General features: G+C 37.0%; 1 protein-coding gene across 3 annotated transcripts in view; it reads left to right on the top strand.

Moving 5' to 3' along the window:
- The window catches only part of LOC102228039 (metabotropic glutamate receptor 4-like), a 175,971-nt gene extending 150,527 nt beyond the window's left edge, over nucleotides 1-25,444 (top strand). For 2 of the 3 annotated variants that reach the window (XM_005802228.3, XM_023325580.1), the window contains exons 8-11: nucleotides 5,156-5,292; nucleotides 6,501-7,436; nucleotides 18,906-19,152; nucleotides 22,486-25,444. In XM_005802228.3, the coding sequence (XP_005802285.2) occupies nucleotides 5,156-5,292; nucleotides 6,501-7,436; nucleotides 18,906-19,152; nucleotides 22,486-22,535 (1,370 nt within the window). In that variant the 3' untranslated portion in view covers nucleotides 22,536-25,444. Of the gene's footprint in view, nucleotides 1-5,155; nucleotides 5,293-6,500; nucleotides 7,437-18,905; nucleotides 19,153-19,368; nucleotides 19,415-22,485 lie in introns of all 3 variants that reach the window. The other variant, XM_023325581.1, reaches the window with a different exon arrangement.
- Nucleotides 25,445-25,648: the final 204 nt, after the last annotated feature.

Raw genomic sequence — 25,648 nt, 5'->3', positions numbered from 1 at the left:
ATCTGCACGTTCAGATCGAATCACAAGAGTTGTGAAATATTTTAGCACAAATAAAATAAATAAAAGAAACAGTAACTGAATGAAAAATTCCAATTTTTATTTTAGAACACAGGTGTTGCATGACATGTAGGTTCATTCAAAGCAGTTTGTACAATGTGGAGACCAGGAGGTGGTGTTGTGTTTCCTACAGGGTATTTTTTTTTTAAGATGCCTGCAAGCAGTAACATGAAGCTCTTGTGCAGTAAGCACTTTTTGGTTGATTTTTGTTTCTACCAGGCAGACACTATTCACACACACTGTCCAGGAGGGTTGCTTTGAGGTTACACGACACTCCATATAATTGCATCAGCTCACAGCTGTATATCGATCTGGCGTGGATCCATAAACCAGCAAACTGCTGAGAGTAGATTTGCTACGTGTCACATTTTCAAAGATGATATTTATCTTTGTATTGTGTAAATTATGTGTTACACTTCAGGAAACAAATTGTTGTTCTGCCTTTTTTTCTCTCAAATCAGCAATCGAAAAAAATGCTTACAAAAGTAGGTCAGTTATTTTCCTTTTGTTGTGATGAATAATTTACAAGCAATGAGAGTGATGTATTGTTATGTTTTATGTCACAGTTTTTCGCTGACATCTGCAAAAAGATTTGTTTGAACTGCATCTATTGAAACTACACAAACAGCTGGTTGGATGAAGAAACATTCAAACAATACACAAATATTATTCACATAATATCTGCCAGGATCAAGCTGGCTCATACTGAAACCCTTAAGAAAAAAGCAGAAATCATATTTTTTTTCAACTGTGATTGTACAGCATTGTCACATACTGTATGTGCCTGCAATTGTGGAGACATTTTCTGTCTTGAGCTGCAGCTTTTCTTTGGAGCAACCTAAGCCATGGCCACAAAAAACAACAGAACGACCACATTTAGACCATCCTTCCCTCAGTGAATGTCTGGTAGTTGTTCAAATTTTATTGGGCCACAGCTGAATGAACTTTTCTGTCAGATTTTATGTCTCTGGCAATCACATCATAGAAAGCGTGGTGTTCCTGTTCCATCACACACCAAAAAATCAGTACCTTATCCACTTTTGTTCTCACGGAGGACATACGTCACAGTGTCTGCAATAAAAGAAATCTTTTAGAGCTCCTTCTTTTACACGTCCCTCACTCTCTAAAAGATTTTGGTGTTAGTTGTTGTGTAGCTAAAGGGATTGTTCCAGCTGACATGTTTGTGATAATTCAACAGTCTGTATATGAGTGTGTTAGTCAGTCATGAGTTTGACACATGCATTTATTTTGGTTCTAGATATAGACAAAGTCGTGGAATATTCAGATCTTTATTTTCTCTACATTACAGATTTCTATGTATTTTATTGGTATATTTATGATAGACCAACACAGGCATACCTTATATAAGGTATAAGGTTTGCCTTATAATTTTGGAGCAGAAAAAATATATATGTTCACAAGGTGTTTTAAAATGTTTACAAGTAAAAATCAAAAAATTATAGCAAACACTTATTTTGCTATAAAGAAGTGTCATAAAAAACCAGCTTTGCAAGATGATGCACTCATCCCCATATACTACAGGGGGAATGGCGATTATGCACAGTATTAGTTTTCCTCCACATGCAGAATTTGCATATGAGCCAAAGAGTTCAGTCTTGGACTCATCTGACCAGAATATTACGCCTCTCATGTTGGTTGTGTTGCCTACATTGCTTTTGGCAAACTACAAAAAGGACTTCCTTTGTCTTTCTTTCAACAATGGCTTTCTTTTTGTCTCTCTTAAAGGCAACATTTTTGACAACCAATAGTTCTCCTGTCGACAGATTCTCTCACTGGAGACATGAAACTAGACAGTTCCCACGGGCTTCTTATTGGCTGCTTTTCTCATCAATGCTGTACTTTCCCAGCCTGTCAGTTTAGCTAGATAGATATATCTTGTTAGGTTTGCAGTTGTCCACTAGTGCCTCTGTTTTTCCAGAATAAGATTTTCAAACATTAGGAGGTCATATATTTTATGATTGTTTTTCCCCCTCATCCTACCTAATGTTGCCATTTTCATCTAACAAAAGGGTGGTACACCCCTCCCAACCAGGGCTGCAGCCTTAGGCACCTGTCTATCATGTCATGTACAAAGTTTGTGTTTATTCTTTGGACAGGTTATACTGAAATGTGAATTTCCCTCTGGGATTAATAAAGTACATCAGAACAACTAAATTTATAGATAAATTAAATTACACACCACTACTCTACTAAGTAGGTCCCTTCTGAAAGCAATGGATTGACTTAATTTTGATTGATTTTCCTTAAAGGTAATAAAGCATAAATGGAGTGGAAGGAATCTCCTCTGCTCTGACTGCTGGCGGTATGCTGCATAACGGAAAACTTTGTGACACTGTTTACAGTGCTTAGGAAGAGGGAGAGGCCCATGTTAGCACTCAAAACAGAGTGGTACTGTAGCAGAGTTGCAGAGCAATTGGTGCTTCACATGTCACCATAAGAGTCTCCAAAAATACAGAAAAAAAAAACGTAATACAGTTGTTGCTCATCGCTTTTTTGAAAAGTTGCTAGAGGGGCCTAAAAATAGACTGATAAAGTGCCAAGCAGGCAGCAGTGTTTCTTTCATGCTGACCACTGCTACATCCCCTCCGCTCATTCCTGCACTTGGCTGTGCCCCACACTCTCAGTTGGCGCCACCTGCTTTGTTTGAATTATTCAAAAGTTTCAAAAGAATTTTCCTGTTTCACACAGGGGATAGTTACACTTTGAACACTAATTATATTGCAACAAAATGTGAAAATTTAATAACTGTGAATGTTTTGCAAGGCCCTTCTATTCTTTGTGGACTCTACAATTTTTATTTTTTTTAGGAGATAGGGGAGAAAAAAATTCAAATTCTTCTTCAAAGTCTTCTTTACATCAACAACATATTCACAACTTACAACAAAACTCTTAAAATGTGAAGTGAGGTTTACGCAAATTCTGCACATGGGTTATTAGAGCTTAATGATTAGCTGTCATGTATTTGTCAATCACCAAATTGTTTTGGTTGTTTAATGATGCAGGAAAAGCACAGGTTGGATTAATTATTTCCCCCAGTAATAATTAGAGAGTGTATGTATACAGTGGTGAAGACGAGAGAGGGCCACCATCATTAAATATTACATATAATTACATGCACGTCATTAACCCCAGCTGTTTCTTTAAGAGCACAAAATAAAAGAGCAGATGAGTGGCCCATAGTACATATGTGTGACCCCAGGTTATGCACAGGAGAGTGCAGTAGTGGCAGGGGCCTCAGTGGAACTCATTATGCCTCTAACTTTTGAGTGGACTGTTTAGACAAGCACTTTATGGAAAATGACAGCCTTAATTTCTCATCATTAACTCAAATACTGGCCATGCTGTCTACAACAGCGTTTCTCTTTCTTCTGACTTCTCTTCTTATATGTTACTACAAAAAGCAGAGGAAATAAGACAAATATTTTCCTTTTTTTTCTTCTGTGCCAATGATTACAGAATTGTAAAGTATTTTTTGACATAAATGGAAATACCTTGTTGCACATAAGAAAAACAAACAAAAAATATTTTAGAAAATATCTGCTTCTTTGTTACTTCAAAGCCTTTACATATTTAATGTTTGTAAATTATAAATATACATATTTGGTGGCTTAAAGTTGTAGTTGGAGAAGAAGACAGCTTTAACTGAATTTCTAAGTTTTTTTTTCCTCTTTTGGTGCAGTTGTGTCCAGAAAGACTTCAGGAGATGGGTTAACTCAAAGACTTCAAGGCTCTAGTTTGAGATCTGAAGATAAACCATAAAATCCCTTTGCAACCATGGAAGTTTGAGAAAAAAAAGCACATCACTATTAAAATCTTTGACAAAACATGTGACTGTTTAGAAGTGGGGTAATAGCTTAATGTGTTTATGCAGACATGTTTCCCCTCAGCTTGATAAAGTCACTGTAATCCTGCAGTGATCACTCAATGCTTTAGTGTGGGCGGTATTGTCACATAGGCAGAGACTGGGTAAAACAGTAATGCTTGTAATCCAGTAGGGCTGACTCATCGAGATATGGATTAGGGCAGTATTCTCCGGAGTCGAAACAAAGAGCAGGAAAAACAATGCTCATCAGCAGAAATACTTTGGCTGCAAGTGAACATGTTTATCCGCCTGGTCTTAAACAGGATGTGCATTGTGTTTGGGACACTTAATAATGACACATCAGTGGCCTAAAACAGAAGGAGGGGGTGCTTGAAGTCAGGTAGTTGTTAAAAGCAGAAGTGAAAAGAAGTTTCTGTGTTTTTCCTCTGAGAACTATGTATAAAGTTCTCCTCCAGATTCTGGTAGAGAACTTGGTTATTGTTTATTGTGACTCATAATTATGTATTGCCTTAAATGTGGTAAAATATTTTGTTATGTATAGCTTTAAGAATGTCAAAGCTATACATAAGACAATTTGACAGTCTTAAAATAAGGAAGTAAGATCATTGTTAAAATAAAGTAATTTTTTCCACTGACTAGGCCTTATTCATATAATCTACTAAATTCTAAAAACACTGTTTATTATATTTTATCAATATATATGATCTTAAACATTATGTCAGTTTTCTCACGGTTGTTTCTTCATTTACAGCAGTTTTTGTCTCCTTTCACAGTTCTATCTAACCTAAAAGACATTTTCGGAGTGACCTTTCAGTTGACAGAAACAGCTACGTATCAGTTTGCACAATGGAACAGACCTTTCAGTCACTGCACTGATTGGAGATATGGGCTGTGATATAGAAATATAGAGCCAGGCTAGATAAATTGTGGCTGCAGTAAAAGTTTTTTTTTCCAACAGTTAATGTGCTATCTCCTACACAGCATCACATTCTGCTTTCCAACATAAATAAGGTAAAAATGAAAGTCAGGATTGTGTTTAAGGTCTTAAAAGGAAAGACTTTTTTGCACCAAGAGTGCTCAATAGTCATATCCACATTTGTTGGAAAACCTTTCAGATTCAGATTATGTTCTAATGTAGTAGAATGACAACTGGTGTAACAAGAGCAATGGCACGTCTTCCTTTCACAGATCACTGCTCAGTACACAGAAACCAACAAATGTGTTGTAAATTATAACTGTCTTTCTCTCATCTAGGCATAGCTGGCAACCCAGTGCTCTTCAATGAAAATGGAGATGCCCCGGGACGCTACGAGATCTACCAATATCAGATCAGAAACCGAACACCTGAATACAAAGTCATTGGTCACTGGACAGACCAGCTACATCTGAATGTAAGTACTTTTCTTTCCCCTTCAATTTATTCTTCACTTACACTCTGCGGAACGTTTGTGTCCGTGTTTCTAATGAAAATCTATGAAAAACATTTTTTTAGCACTGAAACAGCTTGTTAGAACTGCTCCCAAATCATTTGATAGTGCTAAGTCCCATCTTCAAAGGTATAAATATCCAGAGGGGGCTTTGAATGATTAACAGGGCAGACAGTGATGAAAAGAGAGCCGTAAGGGCTTAAGGACAGACATATTTAATCAAATCTCTCCAGACGCATTCAGTGACTTAAAAAAAAGAACATTGTGGGGAGACAATGTCATAAAATAACGGTGATTTACAAATAGAAATGGAAATGTTAATGTTTTTTAAAAGCAAAGGAAAGGGACTTTAACAGGCAGGAGGGCAACTGAACAGCAGCTTAAGAGATTTTTTTATTTCTTACTCGCTGACATGTTGTAGAGAAAAGAAATACTTTGAGGTTTGAAGCTGGTACCTGCTGTGCTACTTGGATGTACTGATTCTTAAGGCAGTATTTAATTAGTGTTCTTTGAGGTCTTAATTAAATGCACATTTAAAGAGAAATTTACCGGCTTTGAACAAACAGCCACAATTGAATAAAACTGATAACAGTAAAGAGGAAAGTCCTCGTCTGAAATCAGGGATTTAATTCTTCTTTTTAAGCATGTTTGCAAAAGAGGAAATCCACAAAGGAGAGCAATATCTGGAAACGAAATTTGTGTTTTATTTCTCTGATTGATTTTTTACACAGTTATTTTCTCTATAAACCTCAAAAAAAAGAGAGACACTGTTGTCAAATCCCTGTGGAGAAAACAACAGGTTTTCTTTTTCATCTAACGTTTTGTCCTTCAGATAATTTCACCTTCCACTGAAACATTTTGCTGAATCTAGAGCGAATGCTGATGTGAAGCCTAGTCTGACCTTTTCCACTTAGTCCTAAAATAAATGCTCACAACTAAGTTTACAGCAGCCGAAGGTCAAACACTCGAACATTAAGTAACTGCCTTCTAGATTCTCCTTGGTCTGCAAAGTTCTCAGGGTCTTTCTGGATCAATAAAGCCTCACAACCTCCATATGCCTCTAATTACAGGAGAGAGACTATCCACCTTCTCCAATGTTAGAAACTCTTCTCAGCTTTTATCTTGCTCTATGTTTCCAACTATCTCTTTTTTTGTTCCTCTCTTCTCTGCAGGTGCGTTCAATGCAGTGGCCGGGCGGAGTCCGTCAGGTTCCGACCTCAATCTGCAGTCAGCCCTGTCAGCCAGGCGAGCGCAAGAAGATTGTGAAGGGCATTCCTTGCTGCTGGCATTGCGAGCGTTGTGATGGATATCAGTATCAGGCAGACACCTACACATGTAAAATGTGTCGCTTTGATTTGCGTCCCAATGAGAATCACACAGGTTGTGTTCCAATCCCCATTGTTAAGCTGGAGTGGAGCTCCCCCTGGGCTGTCATCCCTGTGCTCATCGCAGTCCTTGGCATCATGGCCACTTTGTTTGTGGTGGTCACGTTCGTCCGCTACAATGATACTCCAATTGTGAAGGCATCAGGGAGAGAGCTGAGCTATGTGCTGCTAACTGGAATCTTTCTCTGTTATGCCACAACATTCCTGATGATTTCTACCCCTGACGTAGGAATTTGTTCCCTCCGTCGGATCTTCCTGGGCCTGGGGATGAGCATTAGCTATGCCGCTCTGCTCACCAAAACCAACCGTATTTACCGGATCTTTGAGCAGGGCACCATGTCTGTAAGTGCACCCAGGTTCATTTCTCCAGCCTCTCAGCTTGTCATCACGTTCACACTGGCTTCAGTGCAGCTGCTCGGGGTGTGCATCTGGTTTGGTGTGGATCCCTCCAAGGCCATAATCGACTATGAAGACCAGAGGACATCCAACCCTGTGCTGGCTCGTGGTGTGCTCAAGTGTGACATCTCTGACCTATCCCTTATCTGCTTGCTGGGCTACAGTATGTTGCTCATGGTTACCTGTACTGTCTACGCCATCAAAACAAGAGGAGTACCTGAGACATTCAATGAGGCCAAACCCATTGGTTTCACAATGTACACAACCTGCATTATTTGGCTTGCATTCATCCCAATCTTCTTTGGCACGTCACAATCAACAGAAAAGGTAAGCTTGAGTCCAACTTATTTTCTGTCAAGGTTTTTGGTAACAGACAATACTGTGATGGAAGTCTTAGACATTCATTAAATAATCTAAAAAAATAACCTCAAAAGAAGAATACTGAATATATAAATATAAATATATATATACTATAAAAATTGTAAAAAAAAAAAACCAAAATGTACAGATAACATGGGATACTTATTTTCTGAGATCTTACCGATCATATATGTTGTTACAGTTTATTTTATGGTAACAAGAACTTTCTAAATGAATCTTAAATTATCTTAAAACAAAACTTTGAGGGGATGTCATCTGACATTTTTAGACTTCAACTGCACAAGCTACTAAATGAAAACGGAGTAATAAACAAAATCATTCTCTAATGACTCTGAAGGCTGCACGAAAGCTTGTGACTCATATATATATGACGGCTGTATGCCACATTGCATTAGAGGGCCATGAGCTGTTTTCACAAACACAAGCTCACTCTCATATTTCCATGCCAAATCAATGTGCCCAGCCTCATGAACCATGAGTCTGGATCATATCCAGTGGAAGCTCTGGAAGTCCGCAGGTCAAAAGGGATTCAAAAAGGCCCGGGAAACTCAAGGCCGAGTGTAGACCTCACACTCAGAGGAGACAGTCCGGGTAAAAAGCTAACAGGGTACAACAATGACAAAGAAGAAATGTGTCAATCCAGTTGAAAGGGTTGTTTTGGCAGAGTAACAAAAGGGTCTCAGTGGTTACAACAGAGGACGGTGGTGATGGAAAGACTCATACTGGCATGAACACTGACAGATGCAGCACATTAATCCTTACCTCCTTCCTCTTGGGATTTAACAAAACAATGCCTCAAAAAGCTGGTTTGGAAAACCGGCTCTGACAGTAAGCTCTGGGAAAAAAAACATTCTTGAGAGACCTAGAGTATGCAATCTTTTCTCAAAAAACACCAAAAACAAAATCTAAAATGTGAAGCATTGCATAAAGTTTGTATGTAATTCCAGCCAATTAATAAAGCTATATGTGGCAATCAGAAATTCCATTTTTAGTCAGCATAATGACATAATGACTTGCAAAAGTATAAATTTCTCTTAAACCTTTTTCACATTTTGACTTCAAATTTTAATGTATTATCTGATAAGCCATCACAAACCTTTGCATAATTGATAAGTGGAGTGATAATGATTGTAGTTTTTATAACTTCATGTTTAGCTCTATACATCTTCCCATCTACTCTGATCAGTTTCATTGTCCTCTATAAAAGAACATCACTTTTGTTATTGTTGACAGCCAATGTTGGAGACACAAATGTTTACTGTGTCTCCGACATGGCTTTTGGCAAACTTACGAGGGGACTTCTTATGACATTTTTTTTATTCTATTTTGGCGTTCTAGAGGGCATGAATAATTTACTTGTCAACAAATGTTCCTTTCTGAGCTGAGGATCTTTGCAGCTTTTCATGAGTTAGTTATTGTGGACCCAGGCTGCTTGTCTGAATAATGAGCTTCTACCACATCCTGCTAGGTAGACAGCCATGTCTTTGTAGGTTTGCAGTTTTTTGCAGGGATTGAACCGTGAAAAGTTCAAAGCTTGGGATAATATTTTATAATCTAACCCTGATTTAAACTTCTCCACAACTTTATCCCTGTCTTATCTATTGTGTTCTTTGGTTTTAATGATGATGTTTTACAATGAAATTGATAGTGCTAAGTCCCATCTTCAAAAAATATTTTTTGAGCAAAATGTTGAAAATAGTTTGTAAAAAAAAAAACGGCAATGTTTAAAATCAGCAAGCAAGCTGATTACATTCTGGTGGCATTTTGTTACATTTTGTTACATCATGGATGTAAACATGGATGTATCCATTGAATACATCTTGGATAAATACACTAAAGAGTCAGCATCACTTCTCATTCTTCATGATAACAGAAGTGGCATGACTGAGGGGAAGCAGTCCAAGTGCTAAGCCCCACATTATTTTTTAATGCGAGTGATGCACATCTTAAGTCGCATGTCAACAGGAGCCATGGATATCAGCGAGTTCTTTGTTTAATCATTCCATCTAGTCTCTCTGAAGATGAAAGAGAATTATACAGTCACAGAGAGACGAAACAGCTTTTTTTGAGGATGAGGTAATCCATTAGCCAGCATGGCTTTGAATTGATAAACAGAAAATGAAGGGAAACTCTTTGAAGGGTTAATGAAGTCTTATATTTTGTTTTGTGCATTATCCATCAGATGAAACTTATTTCCAAACCCTCAAAAAAAATTCTAGGTACAGGATCATTTAAATTGCTCTCCCTTTCTTGCTCCAAATTATATAAGATGCTTGTCACCTATTAGTTTCTGTAGACAACTGTACACAATGGCTAGAAGATAGTTTTACTTTTATCATTTTCGAAATGTTCTGACATTGCCCTGAGCAATCTTAAGGTAAGACCCATAATGGAACACAAAATGGAAGTTTAGCTTTAGGGAAAAGTTTATTTTTTCCTTATTCTGTTCTCCTTGGAGAGAAAATAAGCATGTGCAATATCTAACCAGGTTCCTACAAATTTTAAGTGTCAAGACCAAAAAACTCAATTGAACTTGCTCAGTAATTGGTTGCTGCGTGTCAAACTATGCTTAAGAAGGTATTCCACATTTAACGTCAGAAACTATCTTCATAACTTATGTTTAACACCACCAAGGTTACCAGTTCAAATGCAACCAAAAAAATAAATATGGCATGAAGAACAAAAAAAAAGCTCACATTTTTTAATACTCTGTACAGTGGCTTGCAAAAGTATATAATGTATATATTGTAACTGTGCAGGTCAATGATAGCTGGAAAGTTACCAGATTTATCAACCGCGGTACCAATTTCACTCCAGTTCCTCTCGTTATCATTACTGTTGATATTCCCTGTACGAAATGTTGAATAAACAGTCATGTTGTTTCCACATTAGGGCTGAAACGATTCCTCGAGTGAGCGGCGAAGAGCGCTGCAGGTGTATTTAGACAGGTTCTGTTTCCTTATTCTAAATTACACTCAACTTCAAACACAAATAATCAATTTATCTGCTATCCTATAGAAATTATACAAATAGCAATTGCAAAATTGCATTATTACTTCCTAGAAATCTAAATTTTATACAATCATAGGCTATAAGTAAATATTGAATAGATGCAAAACATTTTATTTGGACTATATTGTATCATGAAATTGGACAAAATATCAGTATTTTTTTAGTATTATTTGGGCAATAATACTAAAAAAATATTTTTAGTATTATTGACCAGATTACCAGCAGGTAATCTGCAGGTATTACCTGCTGGTAATCTGACCTGATTACCAGCAGGTCAGTTATTATTTGACCTGCTGGTAATCAAAGGAATACTGCTTAATTTCAATTACTAGCCTATTGACTTGTGCACCCCTAGCTGTAAGGACGGAACATGCCAAAGCAAACACACTTTATCTTCATCACATTATAAATGACAGGCTCCATAAAGCCTCACAGCCCACATCGACATGTCTTTCTGAACAATAAAATGATTCACATCTTCCTAATTTACCTTATCTTACCGCCTCATCGTTCTAATCACCAGTTTATAATGCTTCTCTGCAGCAGCACTACAAGCACTATCATTTCTGTGTCATCTGGTGTAGGGATTGATGTAACGAGTGCCATAGGAGGCTTTCTCTGTCATTCAAATGAGGACATCTGGTCTATCTATGGGGGTTCATCATCAGGCTTTATACTACCTTCAGGAATAGATGTGACACCTGCTTACCTGGAGAAACAGTCTAAATCAGTGGCTGTCTGTAACACTGAAGCAAGAGGAGGGGCGTCAGACAATGGTCATGCATTGGAATGAGGCTCCAGCACAATGGGCTCAGTTCGAATTCAATCAGCCCACACAAACAGGTCCTGCCATTACAGTGCATGAATGGCCTGATTAATTGAGTGGTGTTATTTATTTCCCTCATGAAGCCTCCACCACACTATTGGCACTGTCAACAAAAATGCTGTTAGCACACCAGGCAGACAAAGAGTGGGAGTTACAGTGAGTTCAGCAAGACTAAAAAAGTCAAACAGGGGTGTGCTTGTGCGGTGTGTGTGTGTGCTATGTGTGTGTTACTCAGTGTGGATTTCTGCTACCTGCTTCTACTCCCCCAATTCCCAGTGCTTTCAGTGTCTCTGCATGGTAGAGCTCAACTCGACTCTCTTTTCTTTGTTTGTCCTCTAGAGATAACACTTTGTACTTGGGTTGAAGTTTCAAGCAAGCTAAGCTGATACTAGACAGCGATTTTGAAACACTGCAGACCACTGAGATTCATCACATGTTGATGTTACAAAGTCTCTCTAGCAACTTAAACTATTGCACTCAACTTGTTCTCTGGAGAAACATATTTGCAAATGTGTGCCTGGATCAGAAATCTGTTTATATAGATGTAGATAGGTAATGCAAATTTTTGCTCAGGTCCCTCTTGAAAATGAGATCTAGATCTCAACGGGGTTTACCTGATTAAATAAAGGAATATGAATGGAACAAAAAACACCAGGTTGTGAATTGTCATGAGAGCACAGCAACATTAGTAGCTTCCATGTATGCTTATATGGCAATCTTCGATCAGACATTGCTGCGAGATTTGTTAATTCAATTTCCACTTAAAACGTAAGAGAAAAATCTGTATTCTTCAATCACAGCATTTTAACTTGGTAGAAATTCAGCTGATTTATCTAAGAAGTATATTGAAGGCTTCAGCATCTGCATTCAAAGGCAAAACAACTGAAAATCAAGTTTGTAAATCAAGAAGCTTCATGCAATGAAAAAAAGCCAGTTCTCTCTTCTCATCTGTTACAATAACAGCATTATTCGCACTAATGTCCCACAGGCCTAATAATGAATAATAAAGATTAATGCAATGGAGCAGAAGGAGCTGAGTGACATCCTGGACTTCACACAGTGCAGGTTTTGCATTCATTAGGCCTACAGTGCAATGTGCAACACCCTCTGGGCCTCAACTGCTGACCTCTGGGCAATCCAATAATGCGAACAGGCCGTGAAGCAAATCAAGGCCAAAGAATTGTGATCTTTATAAATGACACTGTCCCGTGAAGCACACATTATTGTGTCCCCTTAGGCTTCTATTTGTTTATTGGCTTAATTAGAGCGCAATTATAGTGACTTCTCATGCAGCAAGCCCTTCTGTTGAACATTTCCATAGCATGCTGAGAAAAATCACAGTGGCTAAAATGCAAAGTGAGATTACATAGTTTAAATTAATCTCATAATGTAAACTGTGAAGCAAAGGTCCTCCCTGGGTCACTGATTGAAAATAAACTCCACTGAGAGTTAGTACTTTTTTAAAATACCAGTTGGGTTGCTCTTTCTCTAAACAGTCACCTCCACCACAAGTACTGATGGACTTGTGTTGTTTTTCTTGCATGCACTTCAGTGATTAATGATGCTATGAGCTGCTTCGTCTCTGTCGTGTTTTGCTTCGAGCATGATCTGCTGATGGTGGTATGATGACAGAAACAGAAGATATACAGCAGCCCTCGTTTACGATCTCCACTCAGCGAATGCTCAGGTGCACTGCAATCCGGGAAAACAAATTAATGGATTGAGTATAGAATTTAGCCTGACAGTAAAAACAGGACTCCATGCAAATGCAGCCTCATGAGGCAGACTGGGGATGGGCATTTCTCTTCTAATGGCACATTTACCGCACCTGATGAAATACCAGACAGAAATATACTGACTCAAACACCTTTGCAGTAATTTAACCGATACAAATCATGCAATGATAATATAAAATTAGGTATTTGGGGGGTTATGTTGCATGAAGGTCTGGTGTATTTTACGAAAGGGATGGCCTCAAAAGCAAAGAACCTCATTTTGTTATATTTGCATATCATGCCAACACATCAGCCACAAAGTCATACTTGGCACACAAGTGGATCTTCCAAACAAACAGCAACCCTAAACATAGTGTCAGATTAATAACATTGTAGCTTAGGGATCAAAAGGACAATGTTTAGGACAGCCCTGATCTCAGTCTCATAGAGAATCAATGTTCATACACAGCAGGCTTTAATAATAGTGAGGGTGTGTTCTTCCTGTTTGTATTGTCCAGTCTGTTTCATTGTTGTCTTGCTTCATGTGCAACCTTTTCAAAGGTATAATTTTGTAGCCTTTTGTGCATATTTATAACAATGTTCCTGTTATTTGGCATACATGGGAACTGGACAGAACAGCTCATACAGACATTTTCTGTCACACATAATCTTACACTCCTGGCTTTGAATGTTAGCACTAGGAAGAGAAAATCTGCACATTATAAAATCCAAATATCACAAAACAGATTTTTGAGAGATATTCTAATGGTTTTGAGACTTACTTCAGATTTATTTGTTGGCTCCTTTTTTAATTTATTCTAACCATACTGTCCATGTTTCAATGTTCACTTTCAATCTATCAGATAACCACTGAATAAAGTAACAGATTTCAGTGTGTGTTTCTTGTGTCCTTTATATTTGTTAATGTGAGTAGATTTGTTTGACTGGTCAATCCTTAAGAAAACCAAGCCTTGAGCAGTACACTGGTTAATACTCTCTGCAGCTGGGAGGGGACCACTGCAGCTGTTCTTTCTTTCATACTGCCACCATTCTTCCAGTCTGCTCTCCAGCCAACAGACTCACAAAGTACCTTGGTTGGCGTCTGATGAGATGCAGTCGGTCTGGGGGGAGAGTGCCCTGGAGACTTACAAATAATAATAAAAACAAACTAGATATTCAGGCCAAGGTCACATCTGGGAGTCTAAACGCTACTCTCCATCCAGTTACTAGAAGGAGCTCTGAATAAATGTAACGTCATAGAAAAAAACAATTAAATCCTGTGCATGAAGGATTTTATGAGCTGATTCTAATTCCATGCCACGTGGAAATTACTGATTCTGACTTGCTGGTGTGTGTGCTCAAATCATTTATATGACTATTTCAGCCAGCCGTGCTTTAATTAGTTCTAAATCAGTTTTCATGGTAACCTAAGAACAGTATCAGTTGCTCAAGCTGAGATTCACACCACATTTTCCTTCAGGCAGAGTTGCATGAAGCAAAACTGTTCCTGGATTCTTTATAAATAAAATGAACTTTTAAATTAACAACCCTGATTAAACAAAAAACAAAAATCCATATCTTAAAGTGAGAAGCCCACTTGTCAGTGCTTGATTAGAAACTTGCATGGGAAAATACAGTGAATGGAGCTCGGATACCCCGTGAATTTGCTCATAAAAAAACTGATTCGCATCAGACCTGTAAATAAACTGCTAACACAAGTGTAAATGAAAACATATCACTGATTAAACAAATAAAGATGGTGTTGGAGCAAAAAATGTGATTTAGCTAATGTCTTCATTACAAGACATTGCCTGACAGGAGGGTAAACTGAATCATCCAACTTACAAATTGACAGCATGAACAACATGCTGACATCTTCTTCCTGATTGTCAGCAACTTTGTCCAAAACTTTCCGCAGCCGTCCTCTTTTTTTTTTTTTTACTTTCCCTCTCCACTGGTGTAACTGACGTCTTTAAGCACAGGCGTCCAATTATGCATCATGCGGCCCCCAATGAAACTATGCATCGGACACAATGAATGAAACGTGGGTTTGCAAGAAAACCTTTTAACGGCTGTTCTGATAACCATCATCTCTGTGTGGAGCTTTGCCTTTTGTAAAGACATGGAGAATGTCGGATTGTATTCCCTTTGCATTGTAGTACAGCTCAGTGCTGAGTCAGACCTGCAGAGAAGTGTTCTGAGGTGACAGAGCTAACTACTGCTCCATTGATCGGCCCAGTGATGTAGCTCAAGATTGAAAATTGTGTTGTAATCCCAAAATGCCTCATGTAAACAGAAATAATCTATCACCTACCACTTCTAAACTTAAACTTGATATATAGAAACAATTTCCAAACTATTTCACACAATCATTAGGACAAAATACAGTGGATATTTACACAGTTAAATGATTGGATCTGATACAGATGCATTTGGATAAATTAAGATATCAATGATAAGATAATTCATTTAAATAATTCAAAAAGCAAAACTCCTTTTTCTATCATACATTTCCTTCCACATCTTCTTAATATTGGATACAACCCCCTGTGAAAAACTGATTCTTTAGCAATTAAACTGTTACTGACTGTCTGCTGGACAACAGTTAAATCAACAGTGTTGTCCATAACAGTGCAGTTTTAAAATGTTTGCTTTAAACTCATTTTATCGAACATTCTCATTCTCTGAAAATCTGAAGTTTTTGTTTTTATATCACGTGAACACAGGAAGAAATAATCTTAAATATAAATGCTTAAAATATAACTTTGTGCAATGAGTCTATACACATTGCAGGTTTTCTTTTGAGTCAGGTTTTCTTTTATTTTTAAAATCAATTTACTGTAACAAATTAACACTTCTGATGAATTGAAATCCACTTATACAAGCAACACAGAAATAAACCTGATAAGACAAAATTTCGAAGATCTTTTTCTCTCATCTTTTTACAAGTTTTAAATTGGACTCCATCTTATGCACATACACAAACAGTTTAGTTCTGTTGGTTTTATGGATTTGATTTTGAAAAGGAAATAAAGTACATTACCATCCCAGTATGAGACTATGTTTCAGCTGGAAATCATTTTAGGAGGTCTTTCAGATGTCAGTACCACAGTTAAAAAGTCACTATAGTTTTCATAAGTTTAGTTTTAAAGTTCATGTCTGTAATCCTGGGGCTCATTAGCTGCATCAGTGGCTGTACTTCTTGTCTGCTGTCAGGCAGTTCAACCTATCTTCAACCACTTTAAACATCTCAGTTTAGCATTAGCATTAACCTTGCTTATCAGAGCACTTGCCAGAGAGTTTCATCAAGTTTTTACTGCAGCATTTGTTAATGTGACTGAACCAAAACCAGATGAAACAGCCAACTTAACTTTAGTTGGAACTGTACTCATTGTACAGTTTGTTAAACGTTTTTTTTTTAAAAAAAAGAAACATCTGTAATTCCACCATAACCTAAAAAGGAACATTTAGTGTATACAAATAAAAAGGTATATAAGTAAAGTACATTCAGCCAGTTAAACTAGAATATGTAATTCTGAGTTTACAAGATAATTCTGCAGATGAGTAGATCAACAAAAACAGTTACTTGTATCGTACAAAAAGGTTGTTTACATGATATTCAATGCTGCTTAGTGATTTTCTAAAACAATCTGTGTGGTTCTTATCATGTACCAATTTTACTTTTCTTTGAATTTGGAAGTTGTAATTTCCAAGTTACACATTTGGAAAATCAAACAAAACCTCTTGAAATGTAAATGACGACTTTGAAAGTCGTCATTTTCCCTAATTATCCTCTAATTATCCCTAGGTTCTGGTTCAATATAGCTGCATATCTGAAGAGTAGCTAAAAGGTGTTGGAATAAATTGTTTATTTGCACTTCTGACAGTTTGTAGCTCATTAAACCAGAGGCGCCCACAGCCCAACACATCTCTATCTGTGAGGTTAAATGCTGGAAATAAATAGATATGTATTTTATTGACTTTCTTTGCTAATAGTGCTGGGCACTGAACACAACACTTAGGAAATCCTAATGGTTTTATTCTCTCAATATTATAACTCAAATGACATTATTTTGAGATTCGAGATCCAACCTTTTCTTCTGCCCTCACCTTAGGTGTGAGGGCTTATTTTCGTGGCTGTAGCGAAAGCTCATTGTATGATGCTTCTTTGAACTTGTTGAGATTATTCAAATATGGCATCTGAAAATTAGCTAGTTTGCAATGTCACTGAATAAATAAACAAGATAAAATAAACAACCCAAACCGACCATTACCCGATTTTTTGCAACATTAGAATACAGTGTATATCATAACAACTATCACATACTTAGCATTAACGATGCAATTTAAATAAATTATTAAATTTCCTAAAAGACAAAGCTGTGGAATCTGAGTTGTTTGATTTTTTTACTTTTTCCACACCATACATCAATTTAACACAAAAATGGTCAGATACTTAAGAGACTACAAAAATATCCTAGTTTGTAAAACAATGATGAAAGATATATCAAAAAAGCCTCTCAGTTCAACCCATAGTCTTAATAGAATAGAATAGAATTACTTTATTCATCCCAGCAGGGAAATTACTTCGCAGTTGCAGCATAGAGACAAGACACAACAACAACCACCACTGAGTAGCAGTTGTAGACAAAAGTATTTTAGTATAAGTACTAACAGCAGAAAGTATTAGAGAGAAATAATTAATTTTAACAAAATAAGTGTCCAACAGGACAAGACTCTAAACGTTTACTTTTCAGTTGACTGAGTTGATGCAGGGTCAGTTATCATGTAAAACACATTTACATAAACAAAAAATAGAGTTCTAGGGTTTCTAAAATATTGTTTGAATATAATTTTGTGACTGGAGTAGTTAGCAGAAATCTGCTTTGACTGAAAGCCATGAGTTCATGTGCTTTTTCCAAAGATTTTTTTTACCTTATTCACAAATATATTAAAAAATAAATAACTTTTTTCATAAATTATGTAAGTTATTCCTTTAAGGGCACCTATCTATCTGACCTGCACCCTACAGTTTAAACCAGTCGTGAGAATTTTGATATGAATTTAATACTTTTCCGTCCACCCGTAACGTCCATGGTTATGTTGCATAAAATGTTATTTTTTTGTTAGTCCTGATATCCACAGTATTACAAGTCTGTAGAAGCTAAAATGCAACTTTCCCAAGGTAAAATATCTTCTTTTAATGGCTCAATTGTGAGTTATGTTTCTGTCATGAACAGTCAATAAACAGTTGGAACTCAGAAGTGAAAAGTGAATTACTTCAAAACTGAATCAATTCCTCATGGTGTAGCTGATGTATAGAAATGACAATCTTCTCCTCTTCCTCGAATCTTCCGTTAACATGACTCATTAATTTGCTGCAGCTTTGCAGACGATTAAAATGGAATGAGTGAGGCTGATATTCAGAGATACCCTCCCTCCTGGTTCGCAGGATTTGACCATGCGTAAAATTTTCATGAGCTTGTTTCTTTTTATGAGTCTGCTTGTTATGAATAATAGCAGCGTCCAATTCACTTGAAGTTATGAAATCGGTTTCCAGCTTTACGTGATGGTCATATTAAAACTATCATTGCAGGGAATTTAGCAAATATGCTGGCCTTGAGTTGCTCAGCACAGACTTCATAAAAGAAGAGATGCTGATTTAAAGCAGCTTTTATCACATTGGTTGTGTTACAGAATTTTCAACTGGCAAAGAAGAAAACAGGAACTACTCAAATAGCAGCCTGGCTCATTGGATGCTTTCATTCTAATGACTTAAAGCAGATGTCACTTGTTCTTTATGGTGGTTATTTAGAAAAATCTGTTTGTTTTAGCTATTTTTCTGGTGTTTGTCTTCCGCAGATGTACATCCAAACAACCACACTAACCATCTCTGTGAGCCTGAGTGCTTCGGTGTCCCTCGGGTTGCTCTACATGCCCAAGGTCTATGTGATTCTTTTACACCCAGAGCAGAATGTGCCAAAGCGCACTCGCAGCCTGAAGGCTGTGGTTACCGCCGCCACCATGTCCAACAAGTTCAACCCTAAGGCTGGACTCAGACCCAACGGAGAGGCCAAGACTGAACTATGCGAAAGCCTGGAAACACAATGTAAGAACACAAATGCAAATCAGATACCCTTTGACTGAAGACCAACAATGGTTTGTTTTCCAGAAGTGTTCTGTCCTTTTGTATGCAAATCAAACTCAATTTATGCTATGATATAAATCAGAAAGTAAAAAAGATTACTTTTAAAAAATTGAGTAGCAAGAAACTTGAAGCTTCACTGAATCCAGTAAATGTGTCACTCTTGCTGTTTTGATGCAGAGGCCAAGAGGGTATTGGTGTTAAGAAATATCTTTGGGAGTTTAAGGTGTGTTTTGCTATTGCTATATTATCAATTAGAAATATGGTGTTTTCTGATGTCTGTACATTTCACGTCTCTTACCGTTTTACTAAACTACATCTTATCCCATTTAACATTTCACTTCCAAAAAGCATCTTTTCATACGTCTCTGTTTATACTGTTTGTGTTCATGCCTCAATAATGAATTATTCCCTTTATTAACATGATGCTGATTGATTACCAGTTAAATACAACAGTCCTGTTTGCACCCCATCCCAGTCTCATCTTTCAGTTGCTTTCCACCATCTACCTCAATTAATTCGTTTCGCCTCCACACAAGTCATTTTTTTTCTAAAATATTTAATTTTGTTGTTGCATCCATTTATTGTCTAATTGTAAATGTTCAGTGTGTACAGAACACATTGCTAAACTACACATTTAGATGTTTAGACAAACAACACAAGTCTATCATTAAATCTACTATTTTTGTACATATTAGTAACTAATGATGTTTTCAGTTAATAAACTGAGAGATGGCTTTAATATGCCTTTTTAAACCACATACATCTTCCAAAAAAACTAACCCTGCCCATTCATAAATTATGATATATGGCCTCACCATGCACGTTATAATTTAAAAAAAGCAATGAGGCAGTTTAGGATGATAGCAGGTATTGTGCGGCATCACCGTCAACACTATGCATTAAATTTGAAAGGAGTCCTTGCATGTCACTCTTTTCAAAACAAAATTGCAGGCTAACTTAGTGCAGTTACTTCATTTATATTTCTCACCTTCTTATTATTCTTCTAAATAATTATTTTTGAGTCTTGTCTAAGCTTGTAAACCCTGCTGTAGACTGGTTGCAAAAATAACACCTAATCTTTTTGGATGAGATTTCCTGAAAACTAACGGCTGATCTGGCTTTACAATTATTTGTTGTCTTTGAATGCTGCTGGTTCCTTTTGTCCACTTTCCAAGCTGGACACAGTTTATCTTGTAAAAGCCTTGTTTTGAATGAAATCATCAATGGTTGCATCACAAAAGCTGCCACATCAAAATAGTTAAGCATATATAGGATAATAACAACCAAAAACTATATATACTGTATATATTTTTTCTCCAAAAATTAAAACAAGACTGATTGTTTTCATAAGCCTAAAAAACTATTAGCCCACTCCCATTAAATTGCCATTAAACTTAGTTTTTGAAGAGCAAACACAATCATTAATCAGAAATGTAATTATTGTTCTTTGGTAACCAATTTTAGTCATTTTCCTACATGCACAGCCTATTTCCAAGTTTCCAAACATATCTCAAAGGAATTGAGACAAGCACAAATTCTGAATATCTGAACACAGCAGGAAGGCCGCCTCGGTTTGCACTTCTAGTCAAATGGGGAAAAGGAGAAGCTTCTCCTTTTATGTTAATTTAGATCAAATGTTTAGTGCTTAATTCAGTTTCTTTACCATTTTATCAAGTATGCTTCTACAGCAATCCAAAACAAACAAGCCAACTTTCTCTTGACCATCTTAAGAACAGACAGGGAGATCTGAGATATTGCACCTATTTGTAGTTTTTTAACATCACCTGGTAGTTTAAAGATTTTTTTCTTGTAACACATTATGTTTACTCTTAATTAAATCTCATGAGACAGAAGAGTTCAAGAGTGACCTGCTTCAAATATACATACAAAACAGAAATTAACTGCCATTTGTAATGCTCCTGCTACCGATTGGAAATTAGTGCAAAGCATTCACAAATTCAGCCAGTTGTTTAAAACACCCTGAAAAATTAAGCTTATTATTAAAAAATGGAAATGTGAGGTAAATGTAGTTGGTGTATTAAAATGGTATTTTCTTACAGAAAGATAGATAACCATAGACCAGATCAAACATTTATTGAAAAAGAGATTTCAGTGATGGAGCAATCGTTCTGTGGAAAACCAACGGAGCAAAGAACTGGCTCTACCATCAGCTCTGGTTAGCCCTGGATCTGCATTTGTGGAAAAATCTCCTTTAAGAAGCAGTCGAAGATTTCAACAAGTAGCAAGTTGTCCTCTGATTATTCCTAATATCCATAAAAGTGTACTGTGGTATCAGTGACACAACCAGGATTTATTCAAGAAAGGTACATAATGACAACTGAGGGAGCAAAAATACTTATGTTGCGTTCAAAGCACTCTTCTTCTGCTTGCCTTGGGCAGGAAGCAATTTTAATCAGTTTTCTCTGTCAACAGAAATCAATTCACTCAGTCTGGTCTGAACCTGGCCTGAAGATGGAATCAGGGCTTTTGTTGCACATATTAAAGCTTCAGTCCCTTCTATTATTTTAACACCAAGAATGGAAGTGTTTTCTTGTGCATACAGAAAAAGAGCTGACGCTGTTTGTTTTTTTACCTTAAAAACTTAACTGTATAAAAAATGGATGACAATGCAACACAGTAACAAAAGCACAATGCTCAGTTTACAGTAGAAAGTGTACATGTATTTCTGTTCAAGATTCAAGGTTCCTTTAGGGTTTAATTGGGCCTTTTGTTACCATAAGTGGTGCAAAGGCAAAAGACACAGAATTGATAGCTGGATACAATTTATCCAGATGGGATTTCAGTTTCCATAGGCTGTACAGTGCTTGGCTATTTCAATAAGAACCATTTGTCATTGTCAACGCTGGTGTGGATGAAATTGAAAAATTCCTGTCTAGGGCAGCTCCCACAACAGCCGAGATCTGGTTGCAATATGTCAGGATTTATCTGCTCCACCTCAGTGAATCAGCTAACATGGTATGGGGACACAACTGGATAGCTGACTTTTGACAGTTGCAAGAAAAGAAGGTGGCGAGGTCGCTGTAAGCAACGCATGTATACAGTACCGCATAAATAAAAAAACAGAAGAGAAATATTAGGAATTACTGATATTTCATTACTGTTGTGTGGTGGCTGAAAACTATTTAGCTTTTATTTTTATCCATTTTTTTTTGGACATTTCATGTGATAGTTGTTACATCAGACAAACAGCCAAAAGAAAAACCTTCACATGGTAGATATTCCTCTTTCCCTGTATTTGAGTCTCAGTTCCCTCTCTTATTTCTTCTCTTTCAGCCTTCTCCACAAAGCAAACCTACATCAGCTACAGCAACCATGCAATCTAAGGGACAAAGGTTCTTATCTCAACTCAAGATTTCCACCCCGGCGGAGAAAAAAAATACAAGCAGTGGAATTTCACAGCAGAAAAAAAAAAAGAAGTGTCATTGTGTAGAGGGAGATCGCACAAGCATTGCCCAAAGACATGACACGCTGAGGAGAATCCACAAAGAGGGGCGGAGATGGACAAAAGAGACGAAGGGACAGATAAATGTACAATTTTAAGGTTCCATCTTCTGTCAACCAAGAGTACACACACGCCGACAAAAAAAGAAAAATACTAACAGGACAGAGGCCTGGAGACTGAAAGATGGAGTTTTTCTTTAGTGTTTACATTTCAGTTATGCCGTCTTTTAGAGACTCCTGTCATCTTACGCACTGCTGACTGGAACTGAATCCAAATGTTCTTAGTGTTATCTTCAAGTACTTTAAAGGCATCACAAGGGATTAATCAACACCAAAAGGCATGAAGACATGATCCATGGACTTCTAAAACAGGCTTCTGTTTGTTTTTATTCATAATACATTCCAGTCTTATGACTCAGATGACTGGGAACGGGGATCATCTCAACAATGCAGCAGATCTGTACCAGACTACATGTGTTTTTCTGTCCTCTGTCAAGGTCCAACTGAGTTAAGAAGGACCACGCTTATATAAGAGGATATTTGCCGTTTTTGAGCATGCCAGTTTCAACATCCTGTATTGTGTTGTTTACCAAATAAAATAAGGAAAAAATTATGAAGAAAAAACTACAATATCTTTGGAATGCTTTTAAACTTTGTTGCAGCGTTGTTGAAATTGTTTTGGCACGAGCCTACTGTACGTTCAAAAATCTGTTCTCAATTGGTGAAAAGGTCTAGTGAGTGATTGTTTATCTGTGCTTAAGTGAGATCATGATTTGTATTAACAGCTAGCCTAAAAGGCTGCCACTGCCCTCCTCATACTTGTATGTACTTTGAAACGGTGGACCACGGTCGGTGTTTTAGCCGTGGGGATCTCACTGTGAGCCGTCATCCAGGATGACCCTTCCATCACTGCCATCAGTTACCCTCCCGGTCACATGAGAAAACGTACGGCTGAAGCTTAGCTGTACAGATCCATTAGCAAGGGAATTAAGATGAAGTATGCCCTTGTGGAGATCATACAGCTTGCCCTGAGGATGATATCCATAATGGGCAGGCTACAGAGAAAATTCATTACTGTACATGTCCTCTTCTGGCACTCTCATGATAAGAGGGAGGGGTAAGAAAGTTGTAAAGCTTTTCAACAAATGAAAATCAAATTGCAAAAGATATGCTATATCTCTATAAATCCACCCCCAGCTCGCTGAATAGATTAATATTTGCCTTTGTGCAGTATAAAAGCCCTCTGATGTCTTGGGAAAAATGTTGTGGGGTCATTTGTGTTGTGAGTTCAGTGCTGCTTCTCATGCCTCCCTCTTTATTACTTTCAACACCATTTGTGTTGCAGAATAAAATGTGAGTGCTGACCAAATTAAATGGCAAGTTAATGTATGTTATTAAATAGATTGATGATGTCTGCTTTATGTCCTGACATATCCTAAAATTGAGGAAAATTTACAAAAAGATGCAGTGCCTGGCTATATGACTATGTATTTGTAAAACCTCAAGAGAACTTAAGAAGTGTGTGAAGCATGTTTAGTTTTTTTTTATACAAAATTTATTATTTCTATTAAAAATGTTTTAAAACATCTGCGTCCAATTTTAGGATTTTGTCTATGAAAAACTGGTTCGTGTTTCTGTTTATTTGATCAGTTGGGTTAAATAAGTCTCTTCATTTTGCAATAAGAAAAAAAGGAAAACTATGTCAGCAATTGCCTGAAAAATATATTTTATAGCAGGAGCTCTGATAATGGCACTAGAAAATGGTGACTCAGAGGAAAGAAACATAAAATTATTTTAATTCAAGGCTTAGCCGTGCTTAAATCTGAGGTCTTTGAAGGCAGCATGCTTGCCGCCGTCATCATCTTCCTGCCTTTCCTTACAAAAGGATTGAAAATAACAGTTGTTACATAGCAAGTGTGCTAAATGCATGTCCACAGTGCACAATTACAACAATATACATGGGGGAGTGTACATTATCCTCCCACCACACAATGGAGAGACAGTGAAGGGTAACCTCATGAGATTGCAGGATTTTACATAATACACCATCACGACTCCTGTTTTCTGTGTGTTTTGAACAATGTGTTTTAACAAATTTGACAACACCATCTATTCTGCATAAAACCTCTAGATCATCTGTCCTGATAAAGTCAAAACAGTCAAAACTTACGTATATTTTAGAAAACACACAAAGATAGTATGAAACAAATCAATTAAACTTGACCTTTTACAGAAAGAGCCTTTTAAATTACTGTCAAAACCAGATACATTTATAAGTGAATGATGACTTAACATATATTACTGATCTGTCCAGAAGCATGTCAGTATCTATAGTTATGTTCACACAACAGATTTTTCTGGGCACAAAAAATTATTTTCAAACAGGAATGTGTCCATAGGCAACACAAAAAAGGGATGCAGGAAATGTGAGTGAGCTCTGTGGAAGCTAACATAACCGGTAAAGAAGTTGGATCTCTTCCAACTTCCAAATAATATCTTTATTCACAAAAAAACATTTTGCCCTAGGATTATGAAATAATATGAATCTTGGATTTAAGGGGAAAAAAACAACCCAAATCTTAAGGGTGGCAATGCAACACAGTTCTTGAAAACGACTAAATCAGATAGTTCAAACAGGAAGTGAACATAAGAACCACCAAAGATAAAGCAAAAAACTCAGCAGGTAGGAAAATATTTTAGGTTTTTCCTTATCCTTAAATGCCTGTCCAAAGTGCATTTTACATGACCTCTGTCAAACACAAAATGTTGATGTCCAAACATTGCATTGTTAAATAAATCATTGTCTGTTCTCTCAAAATATTCTTTCCACACGTCTTCTTTGGATAGAAAGCTACACCAGCAAATCAATTGCTTTTCACTGTGGCTGAGCCAAATGAAGGATAAAGCATTTTTCTACACCAGCCATCTTATTGTACATAAGTATTTAACTTCAGGTGTAATCACAATGTCTGCAGCATCAACTCAAAGGAAGTTT

The sequence above is a fragment of the Xiphophorus maculatus genome, chromosome 20 (assembly GCF_002775205.1).
Source record: "Xiphophorus maculatus strain JP 163 A chromosome 20, X_maculatus-5.0-male, whole genome shotgun sequence".
NCBI classification, from domain to species: Eukaryota; Metazoa; Chordata; class Actinopteri; order Cyprinodontiformes; family Poeciliidae; genus Xiphophorus; species Xiphophorus maculatus.
This window is presented reverse-complemented; position numbering and strand designations above follow the sequence as displayed.